General features: G+C 50.6%; 1 protein-coding gene across 3 annotated transcripts in view; it reads left to right on the top strand.

The window, feature by feature from the left end:
- AGO2 (argonaute RISC catalytic component 2) overlaps positions 1-16269 on the top strand; it is a 113714-nt gene extending 97445 nt beyond the window's left edge. For all 3 annotated transcript variants that reach the window (XM_039464617.2, XM_010336011.2, XM_074387212.1), the window contains 5 exons: positions 2728-2922; positions 4236-4370; positions 10987-11088; positions 13790-13989; positions 14210-16269. In XM_039464617.2, coding sequence (XP_039320551.1) covers positions 2728-2922; positions 4236-4370; positions 10987-11088; positions 13790-13989; positions 14210-14318 — 741 coding nt within the window. In that variant the 3' untranslated portion in view covers positions 14319-16269. The remainder of the gene's footprint in view (positions 1-2727; positions 2923-4235; positions 4371-10986; positions 11089-13789; positions 13990-14209) is intronic.
- Positions 16270-16520: the final 251 nt, after the last annotated feature.

Genomic DNA, 16520 nt, shown 5'->3' with positions numbered 1-16520 from the left:
ATAAGTTCTAAGAAGCAGCCGGAGGGCAGGCACGGGGGCTCATGCCTGTAATCCCAGCCCTCGGGGAGGTCTCAGGTACAAGGAGGCCCCCTTGCACATGGGGGCCTGACTGGCCGCTGGTAGCCTAGGGTGTGATGACCCCGTGCCCCCAGGGTGTGAAAACTCTGTCTAGGGACACAGCCCCGAACCTCAGACAGGCCAGAGCTGCGTCTGTTTTCCTTCTGTTGCTCTTGGGCAGTGAGTGTATTGCTTCAGAACTTGCTTGGGTGTAAAATGAAGCAAACGTCGACCTCATGTGAGTATTAGGAAATGATGTAGTTAAGTGCCTGGCACGTAGTAGGTGCTCAGAAAATGCTCACGTTCCAGCCTGGGCAACACGATGAACCCCCATCTCTACAAAAATGGCTGGAGGTGGTGGTGTTTGTAGTCCCTGCTACCTAGGAGGCTGAGGTGGGAGGACCCAGAGCCCAGGAGGTGGAGGCTGCAGCAAGATGAGATCGGGCCACTTGCACTCCAGCCTGGCCAACAAAGTGAGATTTTGTCTCAAAAGAAAAAAAAGAGGCAGAAAGAGAAAAAGAAAATGCTAGCATGATTATTTCATTAGTTGGGAGGGAATATGGAGCAGGAGAATCTATCTGGGACACAGGGAAGCCATTCGAGCTGCCCAGGTAGAAGAAAACCAGCATATGATCCATTCTCTGGTGTTACCCAGGCACACTTCCATTAGGAAGCTGACATCGTGCCAGCTAATTCCTGCCACTTGGCCCGATACTCACAACCCCACCACGCCTGTGCTTACGGTGCTGCTCACTTTGCTGAGGCGTTTTTTTTTGTTTTGTTATTTTGGTTGTCTTTTTTGAGACAGAATAACTGTCGCCCAGGCTGGAGTGCAGTGGTACAATCTTGGCTCACTGCAGCCTCTGCCTTCTAGGTTCAAGCAATTCTCCTGCCTCAGCCTCCCGGGTAGCTGAGATTACAGCCACCCGCCACTGTGGCTGGCTAATTTTTGTGTTTTTTCGAGACCATGTTGGCCAGGCTGGCCTCGAACTCCTGACCTCAGGTGATCCACCCGCCTCGACATCCCAAAGTACTGGAATGACAGGCATGAGCCGCCGAACCTGCCCGTGTTGAGTCGTTTTCAGCCCTTTCCTCTGATGGTGAGGCACCACACGGCCGGCCGTTACTGAGGCACAGCAGGGCACCAGTTGCCTGGGAGTGAGCCCCGAGGGTCCTGTAGCTGAGAAAGCTTGCAGGACAGCATGCTGGCCCTCTCCCCTGTCCCTGCCTCACCTGGTCCCCGTCAACTTTTCTTCTGCACAAATGTTATGAAGCGTTCAACCGTATCTCAGGCTTTTGGAGCCTTCGATTGTTTTTTCAAGTTTTCAAGAACAGAGAAAGCTGTGTGTTTATCCCCTATCCCCACAATTCTCAATCAATAGGAACAGATTTCTGTTTATGTTAATGTATTTCTGTTTATACCAACTGGAAACATTTCAGAGCTTATTTATTTTTCTCTTGGTTTAAGAGAAAAATGATAGCCCAAGGCAGGACAAAGGACGTGGAATAGTGGAAGAATTAACTGGGAGAGAACTTGTTCTGTAAGGATTTACGAAGGAGGCAGATTGCCAAGAAGCAGTTCCTATTTTTCAGTGACCTGAGAGGTTTTATTTCCGTCAGTGTTTTTCAAAATTTAAGGACCTCGTCTTCCGCAGCCAGGGGCCGGGGCAGCACTTGGGGATCTCCCGGTTCCCTCCAGGGGCTGGGCCGCCTCATCCTCACACTCCCCTGCCCGACAGAAGACCCGCAGAGCCGTACTGGGCTCACTCGGTCTGCCCTCTCTGTGACCGTGGCACTTCAGTGGCTGCTGACCTGGCTGGCGTGCCTTTGGGATGCTGCGCGTTGATGTGCTGGTAGTTTCTTTGGAAGAAATAGGGGCACCCCCACCCATTGTCTTCTTTGGACTGATGAATTCAGCCACATCTGATCCCAAGCAGAGGAGAGTTCTAATCTGTTCTTTTGTTTTTGAGACAGAGTCTCACTCTCGCCCAGGCTAGAGTGCCGTGGCATGATCTTGGCTCACCGCAACCTCCACCTCCTGGGTTCAAGCAATGCTCCTTACTCAGGCCCCTGAGTAGCTGCCTGGCTAATTTTTGTACTTTTAGTACAGGTGGGATTTTCACCATCTTGACCAGGCTGGTCTCATAAAACTCCTGACCTCAGGCGACCGCCCACCTTGGCCTCCACAGTGCTGGGATTATAGGTGTGAGCCACTGCTCCCAGTCTTATTTATTTATTTTTTTAGCTATGTAACTTGGCAAACTGTTGTAATGTTGTAATGTAATGTATTTATGAACCCTGTTGACAGACGCTGAAAGCCTAAAGCAGGCGTCCCCAAACTACGGCCCGCGGGCTACATGCGGCCCCCTGAGGCCATTTATCCGGCCCCCCGCCACACTTCAGGAAGGGGCACCTCTTTCACTGGTGGTCAGTGAGAGGAGCACGGTATGGGGCGGCCCTCCAATGGTCTGAGGGACAGTGAACGGGCCCCCTGTGTAAAAAGTTTGGGGATGCCTGGCCTAAAGGCTGTGAATTCATACCAGCCAGCCATTGTCACTTGACCATGACGTGAGTTCCAGGGTGGGGACACTTCTTGTCCCCATCTTCCCAAGAGTCCAGGAGAGGAGAGTTTCAGGAACCCTTGAGCACACTCACTGGCTGTTCCCGCAGGTGGTGGGCAGCATGGACGCCCACCCTAATCGCTACTGCGCCACCGTGCGCGTGCAGCAGCACCGGCAAGAGATCATTCAAGACCTGGCCGCCATGGTCCGCGAGCTCCTCATCCAGTTCTACAAGTCCACGCGCTTCAAGCCCACCCGCATCATCTTCTACCGCGACGGCGTCTCCGAGGGCCAGTTCCAGCAGGTAGGTGCCTCGTGGAACCTTTCCTCCCCTTCTCCAGGGTCTGGAATTCAACTGTCTGTGCAGCAGAACTACACTTAATAAGTGCCAGGAATGGTGTGGCTTTCATTTGGCCCAAGGCTGATCTGGTCACCCCCTATGGAAGGGGGTCTGGGGAGGAGATGGGGCACAGGGCTGTCAAGACCATGACATGTGACGCTGAGTCAGGACGGAGGGAGAGGAGGAGGGGCGGGTATGGGCGTGGGGACCAAGAGATGAGGGAGAAACGCTTGAGTCCAGCTGACTCGCAGAGCAGCGCGCCATCTGAGGGCTTCCTGAGAGCCTGGCTTTGCCTTGCAGGCTGTGGAGAGCTGTCGGGTATCTTTGCGAGGCAGGGAGCACGTCGTGTCTGGGATGCTGTCTGCAGTGTGAGAGGTGTGCAGGCAGGGCCGGGAGGAGGAATCGGTGCCAGCTCTGTTGAAAGTAGGGTCCCCAGTGTGGCCACTGTCTGGATGTGGAGAATGGCAGGGATGGCCATCGTGGGTCACTGCGTCTGGATGCGCAGGGGGGCCCTCACAGAGGGGTGATGGCTTTGTTGCTGTCTTTGGTTGAGAGCACCCGCAGCACCCCCAGGACAGGATGGCCTGTGGGCAGGAACGAGTCCATCCTGGCCTGGAGCTCGGATGATGGGTGCCCCGAATGTTTCTCCCGTTGGCTAGCGCCGATTCCTTCCCACCCCTCGCCACATCACACGCTCGCTTCCTTGGGAGGTGTTAGCAAGGAAAGCAGAAGAAAGCCACCCCGGACCTGTTGAGGGAAGAGCCCCACCCAGCGGGAACACATCCTTGGTGGCTGCCCAGGAGCTCAGGAACCTGCCTCCTTGATCAACAGGCTGGATGGCATGCGGCCCAGCGCCTGTGTTTACCTTCCCAGTCCAGAGTGGAGGCAGAGCTCAGTCCCGAAGCCCGTGGCCTGCTGGGGGGACTAAATGGATACACCTTGACAGGCTGGCACTTCCTGGCTTGGAGCCTGCCCCAAACTTCTGCGGGTGCCTTCTGGGCTCAGAGCCCAGACTGCGCCCCTGGCCTCACACAACCTCCTGGGCCCTGCAGGGGAAGTGTTCTCCCTGACTCTGGGCGCGAAGCCCCTCCTCCATCCAGTCCTCCCTGTAGAGAGGATGGCGTCTGCCCTCTGTGTTTTCACCTCCCTGTGAACACACTCCGTGTCTCTCCGAATCACCACGACTGGGCATTCTGAACCCAGATAGCACACGTGGGGCCATTGCTCACACGCACTACCATCTTTAAGCACGGCCTCCTCCCCTCCTGGGCCCGTAGGTTCTCCACCACGAGCTGCTGGCCATCCGCGAGGCCTGTATCAAGCTGGAGAAAGACTACCAGCCCGGGATCACGTTCATCGTGGTGCAGAAGCGGCACCACACACGGCTCTTCTGCACGGACAAGAACGAGCGGGTGAGTTTCCGCACGACTCCAGGTGCGGCGCTCCCCTCAGCCCCGCACCCCGAGCCATGCTCACAGCGAACCTGTGGCCACGGCACCGCTGTTCCAGGCTCTGGAGTGACTCTGTCCTCCAAGGGGCCTCATGGGGACCCAGGCTTGGGCACTAGAGAAGGCTCTCCTTGACTTGGTGAAGTCTTTTTTGTTGTTTTGGTGGTTTTGGTTTTGGTTTTCTTCCAGGATGCGGTCTGGCTCTGTCACCCAGGCTAGAATGCAGTGGCACGATCATAGCTCACTGCAGCCTCCAGCTACTAGGCGCAGGCAATCCTCCCATCCCAGCCTCCCTGGCAACTAGGACTACAGGCATGCACCATCATTCCTGGCTAATTTTTTTTTTATTTTTTATAGAGACAGGGTCTCACTATGTTGTCCAAGCTGGTCTCGAACTCCTGGGCACAAGCCATCCTCTTGCCTTGGCCTGCCGAAGTGCTGGGATTACAGGTGTGAGCCACTGGGCCCCACCAAAGAGTCTTATTTATAAATCTCGTAGGCCTGGGTCGAGGCAGAAGATGTCACTTACCTAGTAGATTACCAGAAGAGGTGGCTCTGAAAAGGACCCTGTTAGAAACCACAGCAAGGAACTGCAAGAACTGGCAGAGTGTTGTAAACTCAGACCCTTCCGGTGGGTCACTGATGGGGCTGGAAGGGGAGGGGAGAGATGGCAGCGCGGAAGCGCCACGCACGGTTCATCTCACGGGTTTCCAGAATGAGAATGAGGAGGGGCAAGATTTGTAGATAGAACAGCTGAGAATTCTCCGCAGCTGAAGACAGATAGGAGACCCAGGTTAAAAGTATCTTCCATGTCCTCGTAGGATAAGTGAAAATAAACCCACACCTTCACACATTGTCCTAACTGCACAGCATCAAGGTTGCTGCCTAAGGAAACAGACCTGCCCAGGAAAAAGGCCTTAGACTCACAACCAGAACACTGTGACCTGGCCAGGGTAGGGCCGGAAGGCAGAGGGGTAATAATATCCACCTGGCACCCAAGAAAGAAACATAGAGTGTGGGGCTCCCTACAGCCGTGCCCGGGCAAGGACACAGGGAAGGCTTATTGTTCAAATGGAAGAAGAAACAGAAGTTAAGCATCACAGTGAGGAAAAATACTTTTTTTTTTTTTTGAGACGGAGTATTGCTCTGTCGCCAGGCTGGAGCACAGTGGTGCAGTCTCGGCTCACTGCAACCTCTGCCTCCCGGTTCAAGCAATTCTTCTGCCTCAGCCTCCCAAGTAGCTGGGACTACAGGCGCGTGCCAAACATCCAGCTAAGTTTTGTATTTTTAGTAGAGACGGGGTTTCACCATGTTGACCAGGATGGTCTCGATCTCTTGACCTTATGATCCACCCACCTCAGCCTCCCAAAGTGCTGGGATACAGGCGTGAGCCACCACACCCGGCCAGAAAAAGACTGTTTTATCACAGTAAAAGAAATCATTCACCAGGCCGGGCACGGTGGCTCAGGCCTGTAATCCCAGCACTTTGGGAGGCTGAGGCAGGCAGATCTCCTGAGGTCAGGAGACTGAGACTAGCCTGGCCAACATGGCAAAACCCTGTCTCTACTGAAAAAAAAAAACAAATAAATAAAATAAAATAAAAATTTGCCGGGTGTGGTGGCAGGTACCTGTAATCCCAGCTACTCAGAAGGCTGAGGCAGGAGAATCACTTGAACCTGGGAGGTGGAGGTTGCAGTGAGCCAAGATGGTGCCACTGTACTCCAGCCTGGGAGACAGAGTGAGACTGTCTCAAAGAAGAAAAAACCTAAAAATAAATAAATAAATGGAATGATTCACCCAAAAGATGGAGCAGCTAATGAGCTTGAATGTACCTAACACCAAATTATGTAAAGAAAAAAAAGTAAAACAAAAACTAGCAGATTTTTAAGGAGAAATTGATGAACACACCATCAAAGAGGGGTATTTTAACACGGCTCTGTTATACTTTTTCAAGGCAAAAATGAATAAATACTCAAAATTAGGGCCAAGCGTGGTGACTCATACCTGTAACCCCACCATTTTGGGAGGCCAGGGCAGGAAGATCACATCAGTTCAAGAGTTCAAGACCAGCCTGAGCAATAAAGTAAAACTTCGTCTCTCTGTCTCTCTCTCTCTCTCTTTTTTTTTTTTTTCGAGATGGAGTCTCACTGTGTTGCCCAGGCTGGAGTGCAATGGCACAATCTTGGCTCACTGCAACCTCTGCCTCTCGGGTTCAAATGATTCTCCTGCCTCAGCCTCCTGAGTAGCTGGCCTTACAGGCACCTGCTACGACACACAGCTAATTTTTGTATTTTAGGTAGCGATGGAGTTTCACCAAGTTGGCCAGGCTGGTCTTGAACTCTTGACCTCACTCAGGTGATCCACCTGTCTCGACCTCCCACAGTGCTGGGATTACAGGCGTGAGCCACCACGCCCGGCCATGAAACTATCCCTGAGAGAAATTTAAAAATTAGTTGTGTATGGTCTCAGCTACTCAGGAGGCTGAGGAGGGTGGGCAGGAGAATTGCTTGAGCTCAGGAGGTTGAGGCTGCAATGAGCTGTGATTGCACCACTGCACTCTAGCCTGTCTTGAAAAGAAAAGAACCCCGAAAATTGGAAAAGTGAAATGAACAAGCCAAGCCAGATCTAATAGATAGAATCTTCCCTACAAATAGCTGAGTTGACATGGAAGGGTTATAAAAGTTGGCCTTCTACCAGGACAAAGGAAGTCTCAGGAAATTTCCAAACTTTAGTCTCAAATAAGCCATATATTTTTTTATCGTTATACAATTAAATTTCAAATCAACAGTAGAAACGAAGTTGAAGAATGTTTTAAACTTTCAATTCACTGCTGAGTAGCTCATGCATTAAACATGTAACAAGAATAGAAACCACAAAGCACTCAGAACCGAACAAAAATGAGAATGTCCTGTCAAGCCTTATGCAATCCAGCTAAACAGCGCAGTCTGTAGATTTAGGCAAATTTGTTGTACAACAACAAAGAGAATGATAAAAATAAGCCTAAAGACATCGGAAGAATGGGAATAAGAGACCTCAGTCCCCAGGAGTTCAAGGGAAGGCTGCGGCTCTCCCGGCTTTGGGTGCCTACCCCTTTCCCTGCCCCCGCCCTTCCCCCGCAGCCCCAGATCTCTGTTGCCAGGAGGCAGGAGGGCTCCGAAGTCAGCTTACTCCTGGTGGCAGCTACACATAACTTCCCCATCCTAGAATGGGAAATGAGGTAGAAACTGAAGACATAAAACAGATGAACGAAATCCAAACCTGCTTTGAAAAGAGATGTTAGGGCCAGGTGCACTGGCTCACACCTGTAATCCCAGCACTTTGGGAGGCTGAGGTGGGTGGGTCACTTGAGATCAGGAGTTTAAGACCTGTCTTGGCAACATAGTGAAACCCTGTCTCTACTGAAAATACAAAAATTAGGCCAGGCACAGTGGCTCACACCTGTAATCCCAGCACTTTGGGAGGCTGAGGCAGGCGGATCACCTGAGATTGGGAGTTTGAGACCAGCCTGACCAACAAGGAGAAACCCAGTCTCCACTAAAAATACAAAATTAGCCGGATGTGGTGGCTACTGTAATCCCAGCTACTTGGGAAGCTGAGGCAGGAGAATCGCTTGAAGCCAGGAGTTGGAGGTTTTGGTGAGCCGAAATCGCGCCATTGTACTTTAGCCTGGGCAATGAGAGCGAAACTCTGTCTCAAAAAATAAATAAATAAAAGAGAGAAAGAAAAAAAATTAGCTCAGTATGCTGGTAGGTGCCTGTAATCCCAGCTAGTTGGGAGGCTGAGGCAGGAGAATTGCTTGAACCTGAGAGGCAGAGGTTACAGTCAGCTGAGATTGTACCCCTGTACTCTAGCCTGGTCAACAAAGCAAGATTCCATCTTAAAAAAAAAAATAGATATCAGGAGCAAAAAAGAAACTATAACTGCAGAAAAGGTATGCATTATTTAAATCATAATGGAGTACCATTAACTTTATGCCAATAAATTTGGAAACTTATAAAAAAGTATAAACAGTTGTTGGTAGAACTATACAAATTAGCAAAATTAGCTCAAGAGGGTAGTTCAATAATCATTGTGGGGTTTTATGTTTGTTTGTTTTCTGTTTCTTTGTTTTGAGATAATTCTTGCTCTGTTGCAAGGATAGAGTGCAGGGGCGCAGTTTCGGCTCACTGCAACCCCTGCTTCCTGGGTTCAAGTTATTCTCTGCCTTAGTCTCCCACGTAGCTGGGATTACAGGCACGAGCCACCACGGCCAGCTTTTTGTATTTTAGTAGAGACGTGGTTTCACCATGTTGGTCAGGCTAGTCTGGATCTGCTGACCTGGTGGTATGCCCACCTTAGCCTCCCAAAGTGCTGGGATTACAGGCGTGAGCCACCACCCCTGGCCAAGGATAGTTCAATAATAATTGCTAAAAGCATCTCACCTCAAAAGGCATCAGGCACAGAGAGTTTTACAGGCAAGTTTTTTTGTTGTTGTTTTTTGTTTTTGTGACAGAGTCTCTGTCACCAGGCTGGAGTGCAGTGGTGCGATCTCAGCTCACTGCAACCTCTGCTTCCTGAGTTCAAGTGATTCTCCTGCCTTAGCTTTCCGAGTAGCTGGGACTACAGGTGCGTGCCACCACACCCAGCTAATTTTTGTATTTTAGTAGAGACGGAGTTTCACCGTGTTGGCCAGGATGGTCTCCATCTCCTGACCTCCTGATCTGCCTGCCTCAGCCTCCCAAAGTGCTGGGATTACAGGCGTGAGCCACCACACCCGTCCAAGGCAAGTTTTACCAAACCTTCAAGAATAGGTGAAGTGTGGCAGAGAATGGGAAATGGGGGGAAATGACTTCACTTATTAACTCACATTATGAGGTTAACCTGATGACACCAGGTTTGTCGAGAATGTGGATTTTGTGCCGAGGTTAAAGTGCCAGGCCAACAGCCCTACAGCCTGGGCTCGAATCCAGCCCGTGCGTGTCCTGGCCACTTGACTGTGAGCTTTCCCTGAGCCTCCCTTTGTCACCTTGAGAAAGATACGGGGGCATTAACTGAGTTAGCACTTGAAAGCACTTGGTCCAGTTCCACCTCAGCTTCCCTAGTAGCTGGGATTACGGGCATGAGGCACCATGCCTGGCTAATTTTGTATTTTCAGTAGAGACGGGTTTCTCCATGTTGGTCAGGCTGGTCCCAACCTCAGGTGATCTGCCTGCCTCAGCCCCTCAAAGTGCTGGGATTACAGGCGTGAGCCACTGTGCCCAGCCACATGTCAGTATTCTGTACAGCAATGAAAATTAGTAAACTGTGTCTATGAAATGGGTACATCTCAACATTGTAATACTGAGCAAAGGAACAAGTAGCAAAATATGTAAATGCGATACGTGTCTACAGTTTTAAGACTTAAAAAGCAATAAATTTTAGTACTAATGGATACTTGAATATGTGCATTTTAAGTGTGTGTAGAAAGAATAAAGTCTATTTGAGATTGCACCAGGAAAAGGAAGGGGGGATATGGTCTAGAAGAGATCCAGAGCAGACAACCATTTCCAAATATTTATTTAAAAATCTAGACCAGGTTTTGTGGCTCATGACTGTAATCCTAGTCTTTGGGAGGCTGAGGCAGGAGGATCACTAGAGGCTGAGAGTTCACAACCATTCTGGGCAACATAGCAAGACCCTGACCCTACAGAAAATAAAATATAAACTTAGCTAAGTGTGGTGGCATGTGCCTGCCATCCCAGCTGCTTGGGAGGCTGAGGTGAGAGGCCGGCTTGAGGAGTTTGAGGCTGCAGTGAGCTGTGATTGCAGCACTGCACTCCAGCCTGGGCGGCAGAGTGAGACCCTGCCTCTGAATTTAAAAAAAAAAATATATATATATATATATATATATTTAAAAAAGGTTGCAAGAAAGGGAGCACACTGGAGATTCTTTTTTGTACGTATATTAGGAAAATTTGTAAAACAACAAAAAAATTCATCAGGGACCCTGCTAGATGCTGGGCCAGGCTTGTGGGCAGGAGTTTGCTGCTGTGGTGGCCATGCTTGATTCTTGGCTGGCTTTTTGACCCATGCTTGTGACCTTGTAATTCCACCACTGAATGCTTATATGAACTGCTCCCAGCCTCTGGGACGGTCCGATGGAGCTGCCCCGCTGTCTCAGGCGCAGGTGCTCCCGACAACGTTCCGGTGTGCCTGCGCTTGGATGATGTCCTGCCTGCAGCCAGTCACCCGGTTTGGCTTTAGAGTTGTATAATGGTGACAGTTTCCATCTTGACCTCAAATCAAAATAACACCAGCCATAGTGAAGACCTCTTAAGGCATTAAAGGCACATTCTGCAGTGAAAAGACTGCCTTTAACTCACGGGCCTTCATGAGAGTGGACAGAAAATAACCCCACCCCACATAGAATGTTAACTAATTTACCTTGGTGGTTAGCACTTGTTAAATTTTATTCAACACTATACCACCCAGCACCTGTATTAGCCAATTTACAGACTTCAAAACAGGGCACCCTGGCCAGCGGGTGGCGCAGCTGCCTGGCTCGCCTGCTTGGCTCTGACGGTCGCTGGCCACGTCTAACGAGATGCCTGTGTTCCCGAAGGTTGGGAAAAGTGGAAACATTCCAGCAGGCACGACTGTGGACACGAAAATCACCCACCCCACGGAGTTCGACTTCTACCTGTGCAGCCATGCTGGCATCCAGGTAAGGACGGGAGCCCCTTTTGGACAGAGTCTTGGCCATCTGCCGTGTCAGCCCCATGTTCAGCAAACACTTGTGCTCTGGCTGGCACGTGGGACGTGGTGTGAGGGGCGGCCCAGACGGGCAGTAGCCAGGGGACCCAGGACTCAGGCTGTGTCAGGCGCTGGCGGGGACAGTGGGGTGGTCAGCATGGGATTCCCAGAGGAAGGAAGTCCCATTTGCTGGGGCTGAGGAGCAGGGAGTGCCAAGGCCCCTGGGGAGCCGGGGGTGTGGTGCGCCTGGAGCTTGGAAGGTGAGGTCTGAGCAGGAATGGGGTGCTCGGGCTGCCATGGGGTGGTGGCTAGGAAGGCTGCTGTAGGGGCCACGTGGGGCAGCTTTCATGTCAGCTCACAAGCACTTGGCGCGTTCAGCCTTGCTGTCCCTCCTCGCACAATCGCTGGCCAGGGCCGGGCTCCAGCCAAGGACTGGGCACTCGGAGAAGTTGGCCATGGTGTTGGTTATCAGGTTATCACCTCGAGGCTCTCCTGGGTTCCTTCCTGAGGGGACTCCCATCTGGCCGAAGGCAATGCTGCTGAGCCCTGACCCACAGGAATACCATGTCCGCGGAAACACCTGCCCCACCCGGCTCTGCAGAGCCTCGGCCTGGGGACGGGAGGAACCTTGATCATGTGTCATCCCTGCCTGCAGGGAGCTTCATCAGAGGGGCTCTCAGATTTTAAAGTCTAAGTAAGGACTTGAATATTCCTTCCCAAAGGATTTGAACCCTGGAGTTTGAGGATTTGCTATGAACTTTGTACATACCTTTAATACTACATTGGCAATATCTAAAAATGTCACATTGTTCACATGCCTGACAGGGAAAGAATAGGGGCTGGTCTAGCCTGCAGCCCAAGAGCGGAGAGTGGGTTTCGCTGTTGGAAGCCTTAGTGAGAAGCAGGTGATGGAGTGCGTGCAGGGTTTGTGACACTTCTTGGTCCAAAGCACCTGTCCCAGCCCTGGCTTCCTTCGCCAAGGCTGGTGAGATGTATCTGGGGCCACGCCCTGCCTGTGTTTGCCCTTCCCTCCTGGTCAGGGAGCCTTACCCAGCAGGGCTTCCCAGGTGTGTTTCCTGGGCAAACTTCTCCCTGAACTTTCTGCCCAAAATCTTTCTAACTGGGGATGCTTCTCTGGTGAGCTGTTTATGGCCCAAGGCTGCCACTGCTGCTGTGTCCTTAGCAAACCCACAGAGACAGATGCCCTCGTTTCCCCTGGGCCCTTGTGACAGCCACTAGTCACATGCCAGGAAAGGGGTGCCAGAGCGTGTGCAGTGGAGCATCAGGGACAAACGTTCTACTGCCCGCCAGCACCAGGGCCCTCCGCACCGGGCCAGACACGGAGCAGGTGGCAGGGACTGTGCTGGACAGGTTGTTGTGGGAAGGGCCTGGGAGGTGCGCAGGCGGGCAGAGGTGGCAGAGAGCCCCGCAGTCAGCAGCTGGTGCTGCTTTCATTTCAAACAGTCACCCCCAGGAGGTATGTAAAGTGGCACTCACGTTCACACTCTTGCTTTTACAGTGTTACTGCTAATGTGTGACTTTTTTTTTCTTTGAGACAGTGTCTTACTCTGTCGCCCAGGCTGGAGTACAGTGGTGTGGTCTCGGCTCACTGCAGCCTCTGCCTCTCAGGTTCCAGTGATTCTCCTGCCTCAGCCTCCTGGGTAGCTGGGATTATAGGCACACACCAACATACTCAGCTAATTTTTGTATTTTTACTAAAGACTGGGTTTTGCCATCTTGGCCAGGCTGGTTTTGAACTCCTGACCTCACGTGATCTACCTGCCTTAGCCTCCCAAAGTGCTGGGATTATAGGCGTGAGCCACCATGCCAGGCCTAATGTATAACTTTCATTAGAGGTTTTTTCCTTGCCATTATAAATAAATTACAAAAAACATAATATACATCAATGCCACTGACCTTGTTACATCTACTTTTTTTTTAGTTAAAAAGTCAACTGTATATATCCACTTTTAATACTGCTTTATATCTTTGCTATGATTTTTTGATGTGGAAATATGTACAGTTTTACCAGTGTGGGGCCATTTGCTGTATATAGTTGTTATGATGCCCCCCACTTTTTTTTTTTTTTTTTGAGACAGAGTCTCACTCTGTTGCCCAGGCTAGAGTGCAGTGCAGTGGCACGATCTCAGTTTACCACAGCCTCCGCCTCCCAGGTTCAAGTGATTCTCCTGCTTCAACCTCCCAAGCAGCTGAGCCTACAGCGTGCACCACCCCACCTGGCTAATTTTTTGTATTTTTAGTAGAGACAGCATTTCACTATGTTGGTCAGGCTGGTCTCAAACTGACCTCGTGATCCACTCGCCTTGGCCTCCCAAAGTGCTGGGATTATAGGCGTGAGTCACCGCGCCCAGCCTATGATGCATTTTTAATAATACACATATAACTATTCTTCCACAGTATCCTTTTTTAAAAAAAAAATATGTATTTTTTAATTTAAAGAGATGGGGTTTTACCTTTGTCAGGCTGGTTTCAAACTCCTGATCTCAGGTGATCTACCCGCCTCGGCCTCCCAAAGTGCTGGGATTACAGGTGTGACCCATTGCACCCAGCCTTTTTTTTTTTTTAAATAATTTTTTTTTTTTTTTAACACAGTATCCTTTTAAAGATTCGATGGCGAGTCCAACTATCCAATTTTCTTATCTGCTTTTTAGGGGACAAGCAGGCCTTCGCACTATCATGTCCTTTGGGATGACAATCGTTTCTCCTCTGATGAGCTGCAGATTCTAACCTACCAGCTGTGTCACACCTACGTGCGCTGCACACGCTCCGTGTCCATCCCGGCGCCAGCATACTACGCTCACCTGGTGGCCTTCCGGGCCAGGTACCACCTGGTGGATAAGGAACATGACAGGTAAGTGGCACGCCTGGCTGGAGGTCATGGCAGGGCTGTGCTTTTGGCACGGGTATTGGAAGCTGCTTTGCTGGAAGGCGAAGCGGCAGGGCCCCAGCGGCTGGAGCCAGCACTCGGGAAGGGGTGCCCGGTGTGCCGTCCTGACTTAAGTTATTGTTGCACCGCCTCATGGCACATTAAGGCTGCGTATTCTCATTCTCTCTCTCTCTTATCCCCGCAGTGCCGAAGGAAGCCATACCTCTGGGCAGAGTAACGGGCGAGACCACCAAGCACTGGCCAAGGCGGTCCAGGTTCACCAAGACACTCTGCGCACCATGTACTTTGCTTGACATGTTTTAGTGTTTAGCGATTGTGTATTGAGGGGGATTCACGAGACCAGCTACACTCAGACCAACAGACGGCCAGCCCTTCCGTGACAGCCAGCATCGAGCATGAGACGTCATTGATTTTATTAGATTCTCCGTTTTCCAGAATGCCTTCCGTCCCAGATTTCAAACTTGGATTTTGAACTGCAGACCTGTATGAGAACCCAATGTCGTAGGAAATATGGTTTGCTAAAATCTATAAGCTGCTTACTAAAATAGAGTCCCGTGTTTCCTAAAAATCTCCTAAAACCAGTCTATGAACTCAGGGCTTTAAAACATTTTTAATTTATTTGGTCATTCAATTTACTTGTTTTTAATACATGATTCTCTATGAAATTGATGGGCTCAAACTAGCTGTGAATCTTCTGAGAGAGAAAGCAACACAAAACACACTTGTGGTTTTAAAGCCTTGAACATTCTGATGTTGTCACTAAAGCTGATTTCCAGGCGTGGCTCACGCAAGCTCCTCAGCCAAGGGCGGGTGGCCGTGCAGAGGCGTCCGCAGGTGCCGTGTTCTGACACACCGCCCTTCACCCAGCCTGAACCAAGGAGCAGTGGCAGAAGGTGGGCCCCGCGTGTTTACAGCATTTCCAGGTCCAGAGAGGTTGGCAGACAAGTGCCATTTTAATAAAAATGTATTTAAAAAAAAAAAAGAAAAAAGACAATATACTGACAGTCTAATCATCAGATTTGTCCTATAGGACTGTGACATTTATTTTCCAAAGTTTCTAAAGAATACGGGTCTGTGGTGATAAATACAGTACAATCCTTTTTCACTGTTATGTCTTTAATGTAAGAGAAAAATATATATATCTGGTTTGCAGTATTAATGTGATAGATAGATGCTGTTTTTTCATTTTATTGACTATGGGGTGCTTCTGTGATCTGTTTAGCATATCAAGAGTGTTTTGGAGCCTGGGGATGGGACCGCCTCTCAGTTCTTAGTGCTTAAGTACAGGAATATGCAATTGACTTAATGTGACCGCAGCCCGCCTTCCCCCGTGGAGACTGTGCAGCCTGTACCCTCGGGAGGGGCAGGTGTGCCCTCCGCACTGCTCGCCGCCGCCCCCCCTCCCACCGCCTCATCCCCGTGTGTCACTCAGCTGATGAAGCACAAGTGGAAGTAATTTATTCTTGCATTGCTGGGAAACACATTCATGTGTGGGGTGCACTTCTCTCCCCTCTCCGTGTGCGCTTTTGTCAGATGAGTTTCATAGATGTATGCACTGAGATTCGTAGAAAGCTGTCGGTGGTAGCTCTGCTGGGCGTGAGGCCGTCGGTCACAATGAAGGAGCCTGCCTGGCCCCGGGAGGCCCGGGGATGGCAGGGCCAGCAGAGGGCATGGGGCATTCTGCTGGGGTTTGCATTTGGGGCCCCAGACGTGGGTTTGCCAGTCTAGAAACCGTTGCACTAAGAGTGACACCATGGATGGTTTTGAAGGCTAGGAACAGACAACTCTGTTTGTGCTAAGTGGGCCTTTTGTCTCTGTACAGTTTCAGTAAGACTCCAATCCATGTTCCATTAGAGGCGTCAGGAAGGAGGCGAGCCTCCGCTCGTGCTGCTCTGCGCTCCATAGGTCCCCTCTTCCTGCTGCTGTCCCCTCCCCGGCCCTACGTGACACTTACCTCGGCACCGCGGTGGGGTGGGGTGCTTGCTGCTGAGCGGCACCCCCTCCGCCTTGGTGCTCAGCTGCTTCGGAGGTGGCGGGAGGGGCGGCGAGCCACGGGTGCGGGGGTCCCCGGAGCCTCACCTGGATGTTGGCGGCAATGGCAAAGGGATGACTATTATTTGTGAAGATGTGTACTCAGAGTGGTGTGTGTGTGTTTGTGTGTGTGTGTCCCTGTGTGTGACTTATTAACGGCATTAGTCTCTTTTGGCTGTATCTTTTTTTTTTTTTTTTTAAATCTTTTTAAATGACAGAAGCCCCCGCCCTAAGAAATCCCGATTCCCTGTTGTTTTGTAGGCCAGTGGCACTTTCTCCTGTTTTCAGAAGGATAGAGAGACGATCGCAGCTTAAATTAACAGATGCATTCAAGCTAAGGGGGGAGTCTTTTGACTAATAAACTTTTCACATCTGAAATTAGATTAGTTTCCAGCCATTTTTAGAATTATCTGGAACCATGTGTCTCAAAGGTGTGTTTCTTCCACCTGCATCCCCCTCTCTGT

The sequence above is a fragment of the Saimiri boliviensis genome, chromosome 15, assembly GCF_048565385.1.
Source record: "Saimiri boliviensis isolate mSaiBol1 chromosome 15, mSaiBol1.pri, whole genome shotgun sequence".
Lineage (NCBI taxonomy): Eukaryota > Metazoa > Chordata > Mammalia > Primates > Cebidae > Saimiri > Saimiri boliviensis.
This window is presented reverse-complemented; position numbering and strand designations above follow the sequence as displayed.